General features: G+C 38.2%; 1 protein-coding gene across 1 annotated transcript; it reads right to left on the reverse strand.

Moving 5' to 3' along the window:
- Window positions 1-3,158: 3,158 nt before the first annotated feature.
- On the reverse strand, window positions 3,159-11,020 carry LOC145778401 (uncharacterized). The gene is made up of 8 exons (XM_082589879.1): window positions 10,975-11,020; window positions 10,126-10,282; window positions 9,231-9,369; window positions 8,897-9,036; window positions 8,463-8,697; window positions 6,600-6,851; window positions 5,933-6,048; window positions 3,159-5,623 (listed from the first exon to the last, which is right to left on the reverse strand). The coding sequence occupies exons 1-8, from the start codon at window positions 11,018-11,020 to the stop codon at window positions 5,425-5,427; spliced, it is 1,284 nt and encodes a 427-aa protein (XP_082446005.1). The 3' UTR covers window positions 3,159-5,424.
- Window positions 11,021-17,943: the final 6,923 nt, after the last annotated feature.

The following is a 17,943-nucleotide window of genomic DNA, read 5'->3' on the forward strand; positions in this document are numbered from 1 at the left end:
CGCCACACCCACATCGATAAGAAAAACCACAAAGTGTTCTGCTGTGGTTGAAGACCAATGATGTAATTTTTGAAAGATGCCGAAAACTGAAAGCCAATTTTGTTGAAACGTTCACCAGGTTTATCGGTTACTTTGGTAAAAACACACATAGGCCTATAAGTTACACACCAATTGCTCAGATGATGAAGCTCTCGACTTTGTAAATAATTTAATAATGAAGCCGCAAGATCAAGCGACACTGGTTCGACACTCTGCGTGGGTGCTTGAATATTGCATCTCGATGACAAATATTTATTCAGCGGCATCTAGTGAATGAATAATTGTAAGGCGACGCTTTAACAAGCAAAACTTTGCTCTGTTAACCAGGGTGACCAGGTCTGTGTCAATGGTTCAAAGAATCTAAAACTGAATGCAACTGCCGCGATTAGGCTTCCAAAGAGGATTTCTCAGTCTGCGATCAAAGATTTTCACAATTCATTGATCACAACTGAAATATCACTCTTCTAATCAATTCTTATGTATTCCTCTTGATGTTTAACAAAGTGCAATATGAAGATTTCATGACTGGCGGCTGAAGAATTGAGAACGATTTCTGGTCTAAACAAATCAATAACCGAATGCAGTTACCCGAATATATGTAAGTTACAAAATCTAATGTCCAATACTACATTAGTGGCATGCCTGTGAAATAGGACTACAACCATTCGAGTTGTTATGATGATGATTGGCTTTTATGGTCAGCAGCGTTGACTGTGGGGGCCAAGGGGGTTCTTTTAAACCTGGGCCAGGATAATCTTCGGGGCCCGTAACCTTTCAAAGGGGCCCCTAAACTTGACAAAATCAGCTCATATTCTTTGGATATTAGTGCATTTTATTAAAGGTGTTTTGATTTGAGGTACGAAGATTTCATTAGTATCAGGCCCAAGTTGTCCTTTCAACAATCCTGGTTAGAGTTAGTTGATATTCTTGTGCAAAAATACAGACAATCGTTAAAAAGACCTTTATCATTTCAGTTACGTTAAAATTGCATTTAGTAGCAAAAAGGCATTTTAACTAAGTCACTTAGTAGTGCGTTGCTTTTACTTTTAGGCTACATGGAAAAAGTTAGAGCAAAGATGATAAAAATCTCTACAAACCCTGTAGCTTAATTAATTATTATTTATTTATCAACCGAAATATAATTTTGAAATACTTTGTATCTTGTTTGAAACGGTAAGCCATTACACATGACCTTAGAATTAATCAGGAAAAAAATTGTGGTTTTCGTAGAGACATCAGTTACACAAGGAAGAAAGGTAGTTTTAAAAGCGAGAAATTAAAATTTCTATCTTGTTAGCTATTTGATCATGTGTACTGGCATATCGTTTGAAAAACCCCTATGTGGAAGCAGTTAATTAGTCTATCTTTAAAATAAGCACTCAATACGCAACCTCACGCATTTTTTTTCTTGATGCTTTTCCTCTTGCGTACGCCAACAGATAGACTTCGTGTATTTGCAATAGGTTACGAAGTTTAATGAATGAGGCCTATATTAAATAACTTTCTGTTTTCACTTGCTTGTGCTTAAGGCAGTGGTACGGACGTCATTTCGATAAAGTGTGTTCGATTCCCACCCAAACCATAACTTTTTGCTTCTGTAATTTCCACACAAAGTTCAACGTAGGATCAACTCTCTGGCTGAATGTTAAAATGGTCACACTTAGGCGGTTAGTCACTTAAAACTTGTACCTCTAAATACTCATTGTCAGAGTTGCCAGTTCCAATTCGACTTGTCTTTTTAAATTACGGTTAGGGTTATAATTGGGGGGTCAAGGTGCTCAAGGTTAAGATTACGGTCTGACAACCCTTTAAGAAAACTTTTCTACAGATTTTTAAAAGTTTACATGTCTATTTGTCACTGGCATATACAAAAATATTTCTTGTGTCCAATTTCCCCTTTTCTGAGTTAAATGTACCGTACAGTAACTTATTACCTCATAATAATCAACGGTCATCAGTGAAGGGGATAGAAAGATGTCTGATAATGCAGGGAGTATGGAAACAGCCGTTAACAAACCCTAAAGTGGCCTACACAATACTCATCATAGTAACATTAAAAGTGTTTGGCCATACTAAAATATCAAAATACGGCGTCAGCGAAATCTGCATGGAAGGCAAAGTTAACTGAAAGAGACAGACCATCAAGACGATGGCATGACAACATTCAACAACCAGGCATAGACCGAACTTAATTAGACGACGCTGGGCGAGCTAGCTAAAAACCGTGACTCATGGAAACAGATAACCCATGTAACCATGTTGATGCGTGATTTGCTTCAAGCGGAGATGGCGACCGAATATAGCCTACAACTAAATCAATGACTACACAACTCAGCGGTATTTTCGTTGCTTACTAAAACCATTGACCTACTTTATCATGTATCGGAATGTAGGTGATCATCTTACAAACGTCCAAGAATAAACGTAAAATAGCATTCTGTACACAGCGATGGATTAAAGCAGTAGTTTGTATTGTACAATAGTGATGCAAGCCGCGCCGCGCCGCGCCGCGTACGCGGCCGCTTTTGACTTTTTCGCCGCGTGCCGCGCCGCGTGGAAGGTTGAAATGACAAAGCCGCGCCGCGCCGCTTGCCGCGTAAACTTTCAAGAAATTAATTTTTCGTAAACGTAAACTTTCAAGAAATTAAACTTTCGTAAACGTAAACTTTCAACTTTTCAAGAATCAGCTATGAAACTTCAAATTTAAATTGGAAACACGGATCAGTTATTTTTCCCTTCGGAAACCCTAAGATGGAAAGCTATGCAAATGCAAATTGCAAATGGCTTGCAGTTGACAGGGTTTTAGGGCTTGCTTGTCAGGGAAGCTGTACGAATGTTTTTGGTTAGTAGCCTAGCTGATAAGCTCAGTTACCAGGCTATAGGCCTAGCGCAACTACCGCATTATTTACTATATCAGTTAGCCCAGTGAGTTCAGGCTATAAGTTTTACTCTTGTGTGTGTAGTTCATATAGCCACTGGCATTATAATTGCATTATTGCTTACAAAAAGTGTTCAAAAGTCCTGATACTGGATCCAGGAACATTCTATTTGTCTTAGTTTGTATTATGTCTTAGAACTTAGATGCATTGCTGATAAGAGAATATGATCTGGTTAGCCTGGCCAATTAGTGCACAACTGTATTGGTACTAGGTTACCAGTTATATGCCATGGATGCTTTTTCCTACAATTGACTTTCTAAACAATAACTCGTTAAAATATTTTTTTTTAATTTTGTAATTTGCGGTGTGCGGTGCGGTGCAGTGTCAAAGTTCCAGATAAATTGCGGTGTGCGGTGCGGTGCGCGGATAGATGAGTCAGTTGCGGTGCGGTGTGCGGATAAAAATTTTGGGTTCGCTGCATCTCTATTGTACAACGCATATTTGCGACACAACATATGCATATAGAATTATATAAAAAAAATGCATATACCGGTAGTAGGCTGACACCTTAATAGTAAAACTTACAAAAAGGTCTGCGCTGCCTGAGAATTCACGCAAAACAATCATCAGGCACAAATGCAGAGGAAATGTTGGACCTATGACCATAGTTATCCTATGACCCACCCCCGCTATAGTATTTTATACCACTATAAGTAAATTTTGTAGTGGGTAAATGTTTTATTTTGATGGATTAAGTATAATTCAATAAAATTTGCAGGAGGTACCATTTAAAGCAAGTTAGACTTGTGCTATATATTAGCTAGAATAGAGCAGGTCACTGTTTCAACTTTTTGTCTACAGGCTGATCTTGTGCAACCAGTAATTAAATTCACAGTGCCCATGGCTTACCCATATCAACCAAAGGACAAGTCTCAGAAACATTAGCACCGGAACAAGTTTAACCATACCCAACAGCACAAACCAAAACAAAGGTGTCCAAGCGCAAGAAAAAAAAAATCGGTAATCATTACAGACTCTACTAACATCATGAAAAACTCTCAAGATTTACACACAACAACCCAGGTGCTACAATAAAAAAAAAAAGAAGCTTTTACAGCAAACATCGGTCAGTAGTGATACGGACGGCGAATCGAAACAATCTTGTTTAAATGACCATTCTGACGGTAGTGAAGATTCACAAAACAATGACGAGCAAAATAACTAAAAAGTTGGATACTTTGTTGATGTAAAAGTTCAAGAAAAAAACATGTGCATTTTGTAGGAGGAATAACAAAGGATAACAAACAAAGGAAAAAGGTGAAGTTGATGTGGAAATTTGCTTTCTTAGAAAGAACCATAAGGGAAATAGATTTACGGAATCCATCATTGAGGACATTCAATCTGTGCCACCATCGTCGATCGTGCTTCCTCCTCCCAACGCTTGTGGTTCCACTAAGAGAACACAAAAAATTAAACACTTTGAAGCTGATTTGAGCGGTTACGAATTTAAGTGACATCTTACACCGAAAGAAAAAAAAAAAAAGAATGAACCTATTCATCTGGTTTTACGATAAAACGTTTTGCTGTGTTCTGTTTTGTTTTTTTTCTTTTAAACGCCTTCATTTCGTGCTGTGTTTAAATGTTTTCTCGCATATGGTTTCTGATTGTTTGTTTGTCATATCTTTATCCTGCATTACGGGAAAGCGGACTTGAGCGCTATGCATCGGTGTACGCCTTCCGACGTACACCTAACCCACGCTGCAGCCGACTGCAATGTCTGTTTCCGGTTGTCTACTCTACTTATGACTTAAATTTGGTACTACCCATTACTCGAAATCGATCATTGGGTAGAGGCAATTATCGTAAAGTTTCTTGCCCAGAGAAACAACAGCAAGTGCGGGTGGCTGGAGTCGAACATGCAGGCTCTCGACTGCGAGTCCAACGCGCTAACCACTCGGCCACTGCTGCTGATTGTCTCTTATGTAGTAGCTTGTAGGTCTTGTCATGGTGGTTCATAGGGTCATACACTGCTTGATCTATGAGCCACTACTAAAAGGTTCATTTACGACGTGATAATTTCCTAGTCAGAATTCAGCTACACTTCAAACGCAATCATTATAGACCTCAGTGGTCAAGGAATGTTCGTGTAAGTTTAGAGCGTTGATGTTTTAAAGACATAACAAAAATTCAAAAAGTGGCTCATCGGTCCAACATTTTCCCTACATAAATAAATTACCAAGACATGATACTATGCATATATATGATACTGCATAAAAGCACCAAAATGAACTGAATTAAGATGATCTTACTTCTTGGAAACGGGTGCGAGAATGACGGTGAGGGTAAAATTTAAAGGGCGAGTTAAAGTTAACTAACAGCAAAGTGCAAAAATAGCAAAACACACTAAAAAATGGGCGAACTTTGAGATAAAAAAAACTTGATCAAATAGCACATGTCAACAGACGTCAGAAACCTCATTTCTAAAACGAAACTATGCTTGCGGCTACTATTCTTTAAGACAATATATTCCTGTATCTGATAACACAAATTCCTTCTTTTTGCAATCCAGTAAGGAAGTGGCCCTATGTTCATGAACAAGCTTATAGAGGAGGCTGACGTTACTAGGGATCCTGTCCGCATCGCATCGGTCAGCGAGTTCATCGTTATAAAGGCACTGACGCTCGGGCCCGAGAACATGCGCTCCTCTGCAAAAAGAAAACACTGGTAGCCCAATGGCGTAGCATTCTTTGGGTGTTTACTTTATCAGCAAAATTTAGCTTATTTGTATTTTAAAAACTCTGGGAGCGATTCAACCGAGTCAGGTCCACTGGTTGCTTGTTTTAATACAAGCAACCAGTGGACGCTAAAATGGTCACGCTACGTCTCTGTAATAGTCAGATGTCTTTGGTTCGTAGACCAAACTTAGGTCCAGCAGCGTGTTTCATTGTTAAGACATTTTATGAAAAAGCCGTGAATCGAATGAAGAAAAAATGTTTCTACGCCGCGTAATTTACCTGAAAGGAAGACCTTCACCAACTCTTTTTTGATAATCTTCATCTTGATCTTTCAGCATTTCTTGGGTAGAGGGGAGTTTCATTGTTCCGTCTATTGCAGCCATAGCAAATAAAACCTGAAACAAAACATAAAAGTAAAAAGGTAAGTTCTTACTTGATCCAAGAATCGCAGGAAGAGAAGATAACTTAGATAAGGTTCTCATTATACTAAGCCTTTGGCACCAACGAGATTAGGGTGGCCAGTTCCTTTCTCTCGGCCGCCTTTCCTTCAGCAACTACGCCCACCCAATTTACTACACCCTGGGTAGAGGTGAGCGGTGTTTTCAACAATCCGCTGAAGCCTGGAGTCAAACGAGGATTCATGATAAGAAAGCGAACTTTTGGAAATTTCAAACGCATTTTATTTGAAATTATCGTTCTTTGTGACGCACTTTAGTTTAGTTGTATTTTGAAATGCCTTTTGGAAGCTTCGGTAATTCACTTTAAATCTACCGACAAAAATTTAGCGCTTTCATTCATCTACTGTACACTTAGGGTTCTGCATAAAGCAAAAAATTAGATGTGATAGACCCCAAACAAAGCCACTTTCACATTAAAAAAGAAAAGAACAACAACTACCTCAGAAGTCACAAGGTCGCATCAAGCAGTGAATGCCGTAAAATCTAACCTGGCAGTGGAACTGTGGAAATGGGCATACGAATCGACACATTCCAATGAAGGAAAGGTTGGGATAATGAATGTGGATTAAGTGCTTGTACAATGGAGTGATTCTATTATCCCCGACTTGCAAGACTTGAGGATCTTTCATGAAGGGGAAGTTATATTTGTATCCGGTACAGAACATGATTGAATCACAGTCCAGACTTTCACCGTCTTCACATATGATTCCTGTTTGGGTGATGCTGGAAATTGATTTGACCTGAAAAGTAATTGACAATATATGGGATATATTCATTATGGGATAAAAAGGTTTCAAGCCTTTAAGCAATCGTTATCGAGAAATCGTTAAATGGAGAAATCGAGAAATGGCCTCCAAAACTACTGCGTCGGTAGGCCATGTTTGGTCGACGGCTTCCATATGCCAGCATTTTTCAACTCCGTTGGTATTTGAATTTTTTTCTCTTCACTCGCATTCGCAACCTTTTCATAAACAAGGTAAAGTCTTTCACAAGCCAACGAGAAATATTGCTGATAGAAGTATCGCAAAAAGGCTAAGCGTCGACCTATAAAAACACGAAGGTTAGCTCTGTGACACCTACTTGGGAAGCAGTATCGTACACTCACTCAAATTCAACTGAAAATATGTTTCAAGACCTTATTTTCGATGTTATCTGAATGAACGCAAAAGCACGATATTAACTAACGGATTTTTAAGACACAAATTTGTTTGGCTGTCGAACGCGAGAATTTGGCCGCCGGGAAGCTATGGTAGGCCATGCTTGGTCGCCGGAAAATTAACGGAGCTTAGAGGCTTAAAGACAATGTGCAAATTTTAAACATGTCTTCACTAAAAGAAAATCGAACTCAGGCCTCGAAATTCACGGCGGACATGTCCGCCGTCACAACATGTGATGTCCGGTTGTCCGCGGAAAGTACCATTTTGATCGGTCATATTTGTCCGCCGAGAAATAACACAGGAACTAGCGATACAAATCGTCATTGCATCGCACGAACAATTGTTGCGAGAATATAATTTCCCGCGCATTCTAGAAAATGTGAATACTGTATCCCTTAGCTTCCATCCAAGCAGGAAAACTTTCGATTTTTACGTTGCTCAACGATTGATGACATTGAATCAGCGTAACAAAGGTGAATACTTCTTTAAGAATCGATGGGAGTACCGGTACTTCTCAGTACACTAATCACGCGCAACTTAGTTCAAGTCTTCTGTCACAATATCTGGCTTTGATTTCCGAGTGATATTGACAAGGCAAGGTTGGTTACAAAATTTGATTATAAGTACGAGTAGGCGATTACAGAAAGATGCAGCAAAATTTGTTCAGCTTTGGTATTACAGTAAGAAAGGAAAGGCCCAGGGAAAATTCACTTTCGCTCACATGACAAGCAAAAATAAACCTAAAGAAAAAGGCCTAGTGAAACTTTGCATAGCAGAGAATAGTAGCATTAACGTAGAAGTTTTCCGACTCGTGCCCAGAGTATTGTGACGCAAGAAGCCACACGACCTCGTTCGGTGGAAGTTAATCAGTTATGCGGCGTATTAAGCAGCTACACGGCGCTTTTACTCTTCAAGCGCACGTCGTTGGTCTGATGAAAGCCTTTCAGAGTGACTTCGCAGAAATTTTAAAAAGCCTTATAAACCGTAGCTATAGTTCTCAAATGGCGAAGAATTACTATCAAGATAAAGTGATTAAGCATGACGATCGACGCTAAAACTGGTGTGGCCGCCGTGAGACTTGATTTGTCCGCCGAGATGGCTGTTCAGACCGGACACGTTTGTCCGCCATCAACAAAAACTAATTTCAAGGAATGCGAACTCCACTGAAAAATGATTTAAAAAACGCTGAATTACCTGAGCAATATTTTCTGGGAGCGTATCAAACCTGGGACCTTTGTGACTTATGTACACAGTATTTGCTTCATTGGAAAGGTTCATAGCAATGTCGACCCCTGATGCATTTCCTCCAAACACGACAACACGTTCATTGGTGAACTGATCAGGTTTTCGGTAATGAAGGCTGTGCAGAACTCTTCCAGTGAACTTATCTATTCCAGGTATAGAAGGAATGTTTGGTGTCGAATAGTGTCTGAAGAAATATTAAGTAGCCTAACCAAGGTAGAAATGTTTTGCTTATGATACATAATGTATAGTATTAGTAGCCTAACTGGAATTTATCATCATAGAGCTGGGCTTGCTCAAGATTAGCAATATGAATTATGAATATATCAGGTTCATTTCGCACTCATATTCATTATTCAACCCAACCAACCAACCTCCAAACCTACCCATTGCAAACCATTACTCCATCAAACATGTCTTTTGTAAATGACTTTGTTTTTCTGTTGAATGTTTTAAGTTCCCATTTTGGTAGATCCACATCATTTGAGGAAGGTATCAACTTCGCCTCTTCTACAAGTGTGTTGAACTGTAATGAAGTGATAGTTGTACAAGTAAGCCATCATGGCATTATCTGAAATAACATATTCTGCACTTCAGTGAAGAGAGCTGTGCCACACGGTTCATAACTTTGATCGAATTTAACACATTGTCTAGAAAACATCAAATATGCATGGAGACAAATAATATTAGTTGAAAAATAAATTTATTCTGTGAAACTACCTTAATATGATTTTGAAGACCAAATGCTTTGGAATATTTTATCAAATATTGACAAACATCCTCATGATGAAGAAATGAAGGTAAAGACTCATCAAATGGGAAGTCAGGAAACGCCATCACTTGCTTTGGCAAATTAGTTCTGCAGAAATAAAGAATTTTTTATTCATTAGTTATTCTATTTGAATAAGTATTTATAGCATAAAGCTTTCAAAAGCCATCTGTGCTCGCAACTCACAAGTCAGGCAGCATGAAAAACACACTGAGATGGTTTGTGCATTGTACGTGTGGTACGCACACATGCTTACTCACCATGCCAGTGAGTGCTTACAATAGTCGTGCGCTGATGACCAAGCAAGATTCTACGGTATTTTATGTGATTATTTTGCATTGCAGAAATTTTACCTTTTATATGAGTGTGTTTAAACTAAAACACTAGTCATGGCAGTGCTTGTTAAAAAAAGCCAATGGTCTATTTGGCAGGGTATTCTTTAAACACCATCCAATAGAATAAAGGGTCTCAAAATAAAAGTAAGCAACAATGGAATGCACTTATCAGTCACAATGGCATTCCAAACATTTACAGGAATGCAACACATTACTTCTTTTCAAGTATGTAACATCAAAATAACTTTCCTAAAACGTTTGTAAACTGTAAACACTACAAATACCAGTACTTTAAAATGTCAAGAAAAACGATCAAGAAAACATGCAACAATCATCATTACAAAGCAATATTGTACTCTTCGGAATTAAAAATGTTATGTTTTCAATCAAACATTAACAGTACCGGTATCATACAACCTAACATACAACCTAACGTATGTATATTATATTGTATTATAATGTATATGTACAAACAACCAACAAAGAGAATACTGTATCTAAACATTCTAACCTTAGATCTTTATAAATAGAAGAATGAATTGGATGGCCTTTTTTATCAGTATCTGTGAGGTCGGTGTAAAACCATGTTCCACCAACATGGTCGGTTGATTCATACAATACAACTTTAAAGTGTTTTGAATGAACTAAATGTCGAGCAGCACACAATCCTGAATAAAAAAGATTGTTGTTGTCAAACATGAATGATTATGACCTGGAATTATCCATTGATAAATATTTTCAAGCTGTAAGATCCATTGAACATCAAGTCGTCAATAAGAGTTAGTTAGCCTTTGGGTCATTTAATCATGTGCAAACATACATTGCTTAACTTTTGCTGGTCTTAATTGAGGATGTTTAATTTACTCTTTTGTGTGTTTTTTTATTTCATTTATAGTATTTAAGGGTGGGATGGCGCAATGGATAAGGCGAAAATTTTTAACTATACAATTCTGGTTCAACTCCCGGATTAAGCTGGTTGTTAAAAACATCGCTCACCTCTACCTAGGGTGTAATAAATTGGGTGGGCATAATTGCTGCAGGAAAGGCGGCCAAGAGAAAGAGACTGACCACCCTACTCTCCTTCGTGCCGAAGGCTTCATACAATAAGAACCTTATCTTCTCAAACCCGACACTTGAATCAAGTACGGGACCACCTTTACGTATCACACCGTATAGTATTCATTGTTGAGATGCTTGATTAAGGCAAACATGTTGTATATATAGCCCAAAAAATTTGCAATTTTTAATTTAATATTTTTGCATAATGTAGGCTATTAAATGCTATGTCGTTTCTTGTTTTTTTCTGCTTATGGCTTGATCAAAGTATGATATTCTTATGACAAAGGTCCGGTTATAGTACCTGCTGCCCCTGCTCCAACCACAGCGATACGATAAGCAGTAGACATCTTGATCAAGGACACAAGGCAAACATTCTTAATAAATATTAAATTTCATTGCATTGAAAAACGCTAGGAGAATGCAAACCTATTTGGGAGGCACAAATGTGGTCTCTTCTCAGTTTTTCTTCTGAATAAACCAGATGAGTGATGAATGATAACCTCACAAGTCACAATGATCCAACTTGGATCTGATAGTTGGCTACAAGATTACCTGGCTGTAAATAATATCGATGCGCAATCTGCTTCAGCTAATCAGCTCAGAGATGGTGATTGAAATGTAACTGGAAAAAGTCACTGACAGGCAGTGGCGTACGCAGGGGGGGGGCCATTGGGCCATGCCCCCCCCCCCTTAAAAATGGTTTAGTAGTTAACGACGTAGATTAAGGCATGGCCACCTGGAGATGCAGCCTATTTTGCGAATTTTGATTACAGCTACTGCTAGTGCTTGACTGACATTTTTTGAGATGTTTTTACTTTTTGCGGTTTCCTATTGACATAAAACTTTTTTGTTGCCTCGGGGAAGCAGTAGCAAATGAGAAAAACTAAGTTGAAAAACGCAAAATTAGACTGTTATTGAAAATTAACAGTCTGACTAAAATCTTCGAAATCAAATTTTCTTTGTTTTTCAACATGTAAAGATGTTAAAACCTATTGTGTCATCTGGGGAAAAAAATAAAGAAAGCGTAAAAATCTAATTTCTAGAAAAATTTATTTAAACGTTTGCCCAAAGTTAGAAAAACCTGGAAATTTCTGCAAAATGTGACAAATCAGGCCGTATCTTTAGGTGGCCATGATTAAGGCATTTAATATATTTTGCATTGCTCTGTCAAAGCAATCACTGTAACAATGTTGTTTTATAGACTAAGCCAATACGAAATACATGGCCCAATCCACCTACCCCACCCCAGGTATGCCAATGTAGAATACCGGTAGTGTTCTGGGTGCTCTTGCACAAGACGCCCTGTTATTCAACCGGAAAAAATGATGACGTCACACACATATTGGAATAGACTATTATGAAAGAGGAAGAGCGGGGTGGAAATGCACTGAAACACACCGGAAAGAAATTGTCTCCCATTTATTGATTTGTTGTTCAATTTCAACAAATTTGCTATCGTAGGAAAGCACAAGCATAGATCTAGCCAACTAAGTTAATACCAAGTCCCAAAATACTACTAGCTCCATCTAGTGGTCACCTAAACTTGACCATCAAAACTTCAACCAAAACTTCACCAAAACTTCATTTTAAATGATAAACAATCTAAATCAAATCCAATTAAAAGAACATGTTACTGTGTATTGAAGTACTAACTTTCATTTTTATATCTTATTTAATATGCGAGTAATCGTTGTTCGAAGACAGCCCCCCAACGAAGCTTTTGCCCAATGCATTTCAATGACGAATCGATCGTCTTTCAGTTCACGCCCTATGTGATCACGATAATTAATTGTCTCCCATTTATTCATTTCTTGCTCAATTTCAACAGATTTGCTATCGTTGAACAGCACAAGCATAGGTCTAACCAACTAAGTTAATACCAAGTCCCAAAATACTTCCAGCTCCATCTAGTGGCCACCTAAACTTGACCAAATGCAAACCATCACCAAAACTTCATTTTAAATGATAAACAATCTAAATCAAATCCAATTAAAAGAACATGTCACTGTTTATTGAAGGGCTAACCTTCATTTTTATATCTTATTTAATATGCGAGTAATCGTTGTTCGAAGACAGCCCCCCAACGAAGCTTTTGCCCAATGCATTTCAATGACGAATCGATCGTCTTTCAGTTCACGCCCTGCGTGTTCACGATAATTAATTGTCTCCCATTTATTCATTTCTTGCTCAATTTCAACAGATTTGCTATCGTTGAAAAGCACAAGCATATATCTAACCAACTATGTTAATATCAAGTCCCAAAAAGCAACTAGCTCCATCTAGTGGCCACCTAAACTTGACCAAATTCAAACCATTATCAAAAGTTTATTTGCAATGATAAAAACATTTAACGACAACCAATTGCAAGAACATATTACTGTTTATTGAAGAGCTAACTTTCATTTTTATATCTTATTTAATATGCGAGCAATCGTTGTTCGAAGACAGCCCCCCCCAACGAAGCTTTTGCCCAATGCATTTCAATGGCGAATCGATCGTCTTTCTGGACTCGCATTGCGTGTTCACGATAATTAATTGCCTCCTATTGATATTGAAAAAATGCTAAAGTCATAGAAAGGATTAAGATCAGGCACACAAATAGCCTAATTGGTGGTGTAATGGCTTGTCCGAATCAAGTAATGTAGCCTAACAAACACTGATCAATAGGAAAGCGATGTGTGCTCTAGAGCGGTGTAGAACTTTGATCCTTTGTGAGGTCGTGGAAGAATTCTTGTCACTCGGCGCGCAGTCGACATCAACTGGAAAAGTTCGGTTGAGGAAGCAAGTGATGTCAGCTCCAAGTGCAGGAACCAGAAAATTGTTCCTATTTGGATGGAGAAACTTCTGCAAATAATAAAAAGAAACAACAACCAGCGATACAGTGCTGGGTGCGGATACTTATGTTTTGTTCAATGCTTAGCCAAATAATTTTTTCACAACACATAGGCTAAGCCGAATAAACCTAGGCTTAAATATGGATCAAAGGTAAGTACGGTAACGAAACCGTAATGAAATGACTTGGGCTTGCATTCTCGTGTTCTTTCATAACCACATGAAGTAATTTTTTCCAAAGGCATCCGTGTGTGTAAACAAAATGATTCATAGGTCCAAACCTTAAACGTTGACACACAAAAATCATGTTACAAACGTAACTTTTATTAAGTTAAAAAAATAATTTTGTTTCATGCGACATTGCACTTTTGTTAGCCTAGTTTGTTTGTAATAGAATAAACATCACAAAGTATGTGGGCAGCAACTCTTTTTTATCATTAGGTAGCCCTGAAAAGGGCTGTTTTTTGGCAAATGGACGATATGGCGGCTACAGTAATGGGTAGGACTCCTTTATGGCTATGGGACAGTTGTCTGACACTTTTTAATGATGAAAAAAAAAAACGATAAAGAATGTTAGCCTACAGTCATCACTGTTTTGATTTCATGTTATGAAACAATGACTAAACTTTGCAATAAAATTGCTTTAGTTCATGATTTGTTTTAAAATAACGTTTTATTAGAAATAATGTCATATTCGTCCCATAGGTGCCACATCTCCCCTACATATTTTTACTCTCAGTACACCTAGTCTACACAAATGTTTAATCTACATGCATTTTATGTACTTCATCCAATCCATTTAATGTTTAACATAATCCACGTTAAGTGTTTACATGTTAGTGTATGTCATTTTAAAATAGAACTACAAGAAACGCTCACTAGACAAGTTAGAGTATGCACCCCATCAGTGCCGGTCTTTGGGGTGTGCAAACCGTGCGATCGCACAGGGCCCACAAATTAGGGGGCCCGCAATTTACTCAAAAAATGCAGTAATTTTGTCATTTTCAATGGAAAAATTCAAAAAGGAATTAACAACAAGAAAACATAGAGACTCAACGAATTCAACCTATTTCGTCCCCTGAACATTTCGTAACCTGAAAAGATCGAGAAAAAAAACACGACATAGCCGAATTCGCTGATCGGAGTTGCCGCAAACATTTCAAAATTTCTCGATCTTTTCAGGGGACGAAAAAAAAAAAACATTTGTTACACGATTTCAGGGTACGAAATCGGAGTACGAATTTTTCAGGAGACGAAATAGGTTGCATCCAGACTCAACATAGAGACATAGCTTTATTTCCGAAAAATGCCAAAGAAAGCATGATCTTATCCTTTTGCTATGCCACCGGACAGCACTATATTACAGTAATATTCATATCTAAATTTTTGTTGAACATGCTCTAAGAATGCCCCAAATTCAAAGTAATTTTTCAAAATTTTCTGGGGGAGACCCCCCAGACCTCCCACCGCTGATTGTCACCATCGACGATCACGCCGCCCCTCCCCTTTCAAAGTACCTAGCTACGCTACTGAATTGGATCATTGGCATTGGGGCCCGCAAAGCATATTCCGCACAGGGCCCGAAATACCCTAAGACCGGCACTGACCCCATTCATCGGAATGAATCTCTGTTCCTGGTGCGATGTGGCGTAGAATTTCTGCCTCCAGTGTAGCCCTGTCCCGCCACGGTACCATTACGATGAAGCATTCTCTAATAGCACAATTTTACTAGGGATATCTACAGGCATTGAGAAGCAAAAGAACGTGCCCGAAGGAGGGTGGGTTAAATAAAAGTGTTGTCAAATATTCCTTCAAATCCCAAGCTCAAGTGATATTGCTCACCTGCTCGAACGTAGTTGACTAGGCGTACAGGGATGGAGGAACCATTTTAAAAGTAGGTGGGCCCAAAGGCGTATAGTAGTCAAAGTTATTCAAACTTCTGGGGGGCTTCGCCTCCCAGACCTCCCATAGCATTGCTGCATTCCTGATACTTCAAATCGCTTATGCATTGTGTTTTCATGATTGCCTTTTGTGCCAGACACCGAAAAAATTGCGTTTTTAGGCCCGATTTGGTCAAACAAATTACACAATTGTTAAATTGTAGCGCTGTACAAAATATGGCGATGTAGGCTACACACAAATAAAAAGGCAATATAGCCTACACGCACAGTTATAATACCAACCTGGGAGAAATAATCTGCAGCATTATACAGTATAGGCTTACGTGCATGCACTGCATAATATGTAATGATATCATTGTTTTAACCTTGGAGAACAATTAGATTGATTTATAGATTACTTCACCAATCACACGCAAGACGCAACCACATCCACTGCTCATCAACAGTGGGCTCAACAGAAAAGTTTGAAGATTAGATTTCATCATTGAGCTATCAAAGATAACACAGGCAAACAAAATTTTTTTTTAAAGGCACGGTATGTGAGAGTCATTTTAGTAGGGGGAGAACGGGGTAAGTTGAACCGTTTATCGCGATTATCGCCACAGATCGTAAAATACTGGCACTAAGAACCTGATACTTGGACACAAGTTTGTGACACCTATCATGCATGTTTACGAGTAGATTATTTGCAGTAGCAGCTTTTATTATGTACATAAATATAATCCTAAAAGGATCAGTCTTGTGGTTCAACTTACCCTTCTCATGGGGTAAGTTGAACCGGACAATAGGGTTAGTTGAACCACTATCAATATATGCCTAATTGTATATACTGCAGCTGAAAACCATCATTGAGATGTTTTCAGGCAAATTGAGATTTAACACTGCCGAGATGATATACAACTTCTCCATTATCATGGATTAATGTGCTGATTTAAATGCTACCGGAACTTGACATTCAACATTTTCAGCTATCCTACTATATACAGTATTTAACGTAAATAGACACATTAAGCTACTACAGGGTATAACAAAAATTGTTTTTGCAAGATCAAGCAGAATAAAATGCAACAACTACTCAAGCAAATTCATCCAATTATTCAAGTCTGCTGGGAAAACAAGCTTGTTTTGCCTCTTTGTGGTTCCAATGATTTCAGGAAATGGAAGAGTCATGACAATGTCCTTTTTGGGAAAGGAGCATTCATCTCCATCTTTGAATGTGAATGTTGGTTGGTCAGTTACTGGATCATTCCTTCCCTTCTTTAAAAACTTGCCTTCACATTCTCCAGTTGTAGGCTATCATCTACACACTCGACAAGTCCTACGTAATGAAGAAAAATTTTTTCCCTGTAAACCGCACCAGCACATAATCTCCTTCTGATGGTTCATCATCACTGTTGTCATCACAGATAGCTTGTAGTTCAGTTGAATTATCGCTTTCAGTATCGGTTTCTTCCAGGGATATCTAAAGAAGGGGATACGAAGGCTTTTATTACGTCTGACAATAGAATGGCTTTTGTTTATCGTAAATAATCCGTGTTTATCGTAAAATGACAATTGGCACCGATAGTAGTTTAATAAATCTTGTTATGATAACTTGCATTGCGTTATTAGCATCAGGCCTGGATATTCACAGCATGCTCATGGTTGCTTGTATTCAACTACCCATATACTTGCTTTACATCTAGCCTACTGCAAAGGCTTTGTTAAAAAAAACAAACTTACTGATAACTTTTCAACTGTCTTTGTAAACAAGTAGGGGGAAAACCTCCTACAGTGCCCAGGTTCCTACAGTGCCCATATTCAAATTTTACCCTCAATGCATCATTAATTGCGCGCCCGAATTCATTTTGAGATGTCCACGTGCCCAATGATTTCTCACATGTAACATGAAGATGCAATGTGAAGTACTTGGCAAGTGAGAACAGAAGTCATTTTTTGAGGAAAATAGAAACTTTTTTTTGGAAACAATGAAAGTGTGCATGTGACTTCATTGCTCATGTTATAGCATTGTCAGTTACACTGTGGATAGTTAGTTAATGTAGGCAAGCTTTGATACTGCTTAATGCTTGTAATAATGTAGTTCATAAATATTGCAGCAAATTTTGTCCAAAATGGCGACGGCCCCAACAGTGCCCATCAGTGACAGAGCCTACAGTGCCCAGGGGTGGGCACTGTTAAATCTATGTTTTTTTGTTGTTGTTGATAATGAGCAACAATCTTCAGATAGGTTTACGTTTATTGTTTTTGTCCAGACAATAAGTTATTAATCTTCTATACCGTAGGCCTATCTTATTTTCAAAATGTCCAGTAGCCTGCAAAGAAGCTTGTTAGAGAATATCCAGAAAATGTCATGAAGAAAGCATGCATGGAGATGATTGTAAAAAGAAGAGCAAAAAATTTGTTTCTGAGGAGTTCGGCATTTTTCGTAGAACAATGCGGCGTTATTTAGCTAAGTGTTAAGGAGATCTAGAGAATATTACCATGAACAATTTCAAGCAAAACTACTCCGTAAACAGGATTTTTAATGACCAAGAAGA

This window comes from Aplidium turbinatum, chromosome 10 (assembly GCF_918807975.1).
Source record: "Aplidium turbinatum chromosome 10, kaAplTurb1.1, whole genome shotgun sequence".
In the NCBI taxonomy this organism is placed as follows: Eukaryota; Metazoa; Chordata; class Ascidiacea; order Aplousobranchia; family Polyclinidae; genus Aplidium; species Aplidium turbinatum.